The 2,765-nt window shown below is 39.4% G+C and overlaps 1 protein-coding gene across 3 annotated transcripts in view; it reads right to left on the bottom strand.

The window, feature by feature from the left end:
* Positions 1-2,044, bottom strand: part of gdap2 (ganglioside induced differentiation associated protein 2) — a 46,520-nt gene extending 44,476 nt beyond the window's left edge. The window contains exons 1-2 of one of the 3 annotated variants that reach the window (XM_019860120.1): positions 1,876-2,044; positions 1,250-1,452 (exon numbers count right to left, since the gene is read on the bottom strand). In XM_019860120.1, coding sequence (XP_019715679.1) covers positions 1,250-1,440 — 191 coding nt within the window. In that variant the 5' untranslated portion in view covers positions 1,441-1,452; positions 1,876-2,044. Of the gene's footprint in view, positions 1-1,249; positions 1,492-1,875 lie in introns of all 3 variants that reach the window. The other 2 variants (XM_019860115.1, XM_019860128.1) reach the window with 2 other exon arrangements.
* Between the last annotated feature and the right edge of the window lie 721 nt (positions 2,045-2,765).

Here is a 2,765-nt window from a genome sequence, read left to right on the forward strand (position 1 = left end):
GACAGAACAGTCGCACAAGACTGCAGGTCCCGACATACCAACCTGTGCACAGCCTGGATTGATTACAAGAAAGCCTATGACTCAATGCCACATACATGGATCACTGAATGCTTGGAGTTGTATATGGTGAACAGGACCCCAAGAGCCTTCGTTGCGAACTCGATGAGGATGTGGAAAACCACACTTGAAGCCAATGGCAAGCCACTTACCCAAGTGTCCATCAAATGTGGAATATACCAAGGTGATGCACTCTCCCCACTGCTGTTCTGCATAGGACTGAACCCCCTAAGCAGAGTAATCACCAAGACAGGCTATAAAATAAAATCACAAACCATAGGCACATAACTGGTCCATTCAAGTGAATGAGAACGAGACCTATTTTTCAATACACCCATTTTCCTTCGCAAGATGTCAGTCAAGTTGTCAGTCATTATATGAGGACGTGAGCTACAATAAAGACAAAAATGGGCATACATTAATTGACAGGACTCATTGTCATTTAACTAAATGACCCCATTCACTTGAACAGAGACTGCGACGTGCATAAGCTTCACTTATTCTATCTCCATATGAAATGGTAAATATGTAAAAAATAACGTTGTAAAACACTATCTGTGTATTTCTATATACTGCCCATACATTTATTTATATTTACTTATATACTTTTTCTTCTTCTACTTCTCCCTTTCATGATTTTTGCTGCTGTGAATTGGGAATTTCTCCATTGTGAGATGAATAAAGGTTTTCTTATCTTATCTTCTGTCGTCTTGTCGACAGGCAGCTGTGTCTCTCGCTTAACCCGAGAAATTGATTTTTCCTCTGTGAAAAAGCTTGTTTTGATGGTCTATAATTTGTTAAGTTGCCACATCGTGTGTCTACTATTCATATTTTGAATTGCCACAAAACCACTGGCTAAGATTCGGCCACTCCTGAATTCTGTGGCAGAACACTACATACTGCAAGTGCGCAGTGGAGGGTTGCACAGTTCAGTTGATCTTGCTTCAATTTATTGATCCCAGTTGTAATGAAGAGCAACTGAGCCCAGGCCAGGCCAGGCCAAGTCAAGACATCCTAGCACATAATTTAGTGTCGGCCAAGTTTTTAAACACTCATGCCGTCTTTTTTCAGTTGAGTTGAGTGATAAGGCTTATCAGGGAGTGTGTTGTTTTTACCTTTCGCAAAACAAATATGGCGTAAAATCCATATGAAGTTGCTAAATATATGTTAGTATGTTTTCAGTAAGACTCACAAGAGGATGATTTTGCAGTTTATGTCTGGCCTGAAGGGGAAGGGCGAAGGGAAGGACTGCTGGCTGAGCAAGCTGTCACTCAGATCCTGCGGAATGTGCTTGCCATCCACCTCCAACTGCTGCCACGTGGGGAGGGTCTGGATGTCCACAAATTGAGAGCGAGCACCCAAAGGATCCATCCCCTCGGGCATCCCAGGTTCACACCGTCACGAATTGGTCCTAATTGGTAACACAGGAACAAACTTGAAACAAATGGTTGAACAACATTGCTTATGAATCATTAGTCAGCTCATAAGAACTTATTCTTCCAGCCATCTGATGCTACACTCTTTATTATGCTTATTCCTCACAGGCATTTTGTTTCCATAGACTACATTTACATCTTACAAATCGACCCACTTCACAATTTATGCAACAATATGTCTGTACGCGTCCAAAGCAGCAGACTATTCATGGCTGAGATTAAACAGGACCATTGCATCTGTTACTAAAGCAAATTTGAGGCATAACTTTAAATGTCCTCTTCAAAACAAATGTTAATGTGTCTTCTACACGATTTCCCCGAAGGCTCTTGTGAATCCATTCACGAGAGAACAGTGGGCAATTTAAAGTTTCCATTTACGTACCTCAGGTCTTGGAGTGGCTAGAGAAAGTCAAATATAAAAATGACTCCGCCGCAACAATTTCAGTTAAAGACTCAACACGCATTCGAAAATTAAAACGAATGTGTCAATTGACGTGTTTTTTTTAAACCATAGCCATCAAGCTAGGAGTCACGTCAGTGTAATTTAAAGGCAGTCAATACCCCCAATCTACATCCGGCTGTCAATTTCAAAATAAACGTAATGTCTTCTCATCTTAAAATAACGTCGTGGGTGTTTAGTATGCTTTAGAATAATGTAAACGAAACCTATACCTTACAATGGTGGGTTGAATTCAAATTGTTGTTCTTGAAGCGTATACTGCGCTCACCCATACACTATCATATGTTCATCTGACGTTAAAACTGCTTTTATTTTGTATAGACACTGCTGTTTTGTTTACGTTTATTTCAATTTTCTTACACAACAGGCACTTCCTCTTCACTGCAAGTCAGCTGAATATCCACGCTTTCACCGTGATTGTGGAAGTTATTGTTCTTTATCTCCTACAGCCACTTCTTTGAACCGAAGTTAAAAAAGTGGAATTTAGCCCGTTTGTCAGTAATAGGCTCTTTTAGAACTACCGGTTGTCAAAAACGCATTTCTTTTGGGACAACCAACAAAAGGAAGAGAATGAAGATAACGAAGTATGCAACGTAACATACCATTTAACAAACAGACGAAACATGAAACAAACAAATGAAACACAAATTACAATAATAATAAATAAGTAAATACATACATACATAATTATAATAATAAACATGTAAAAACGGGTGGAAATCCTTTCTAATTAAAATTTAAGAGCTCCCTTCATATGTTGGCATTTGGTTTACCAGAGGACCAGAATTTTATTCCCTCTTGTTGCACAAGTT

Source organism: Hippocampus comes, unplaced genomic scaffold (assembly GCF_001891065.2).
Source record: "Hippocampus comes isolate QL1 unplaced genomic scaffold, H_comes_QL1_v1.1 scaffold34, whole genome shotgun sequence".
Classification (NCBI taxonomy): domain Eukaryota; kingdom Metazoa; phylum Chordata; class Actinopteri; order Syngnathiformes; family Syngnathidae; genus Hippocampus; species Hippocampus comes.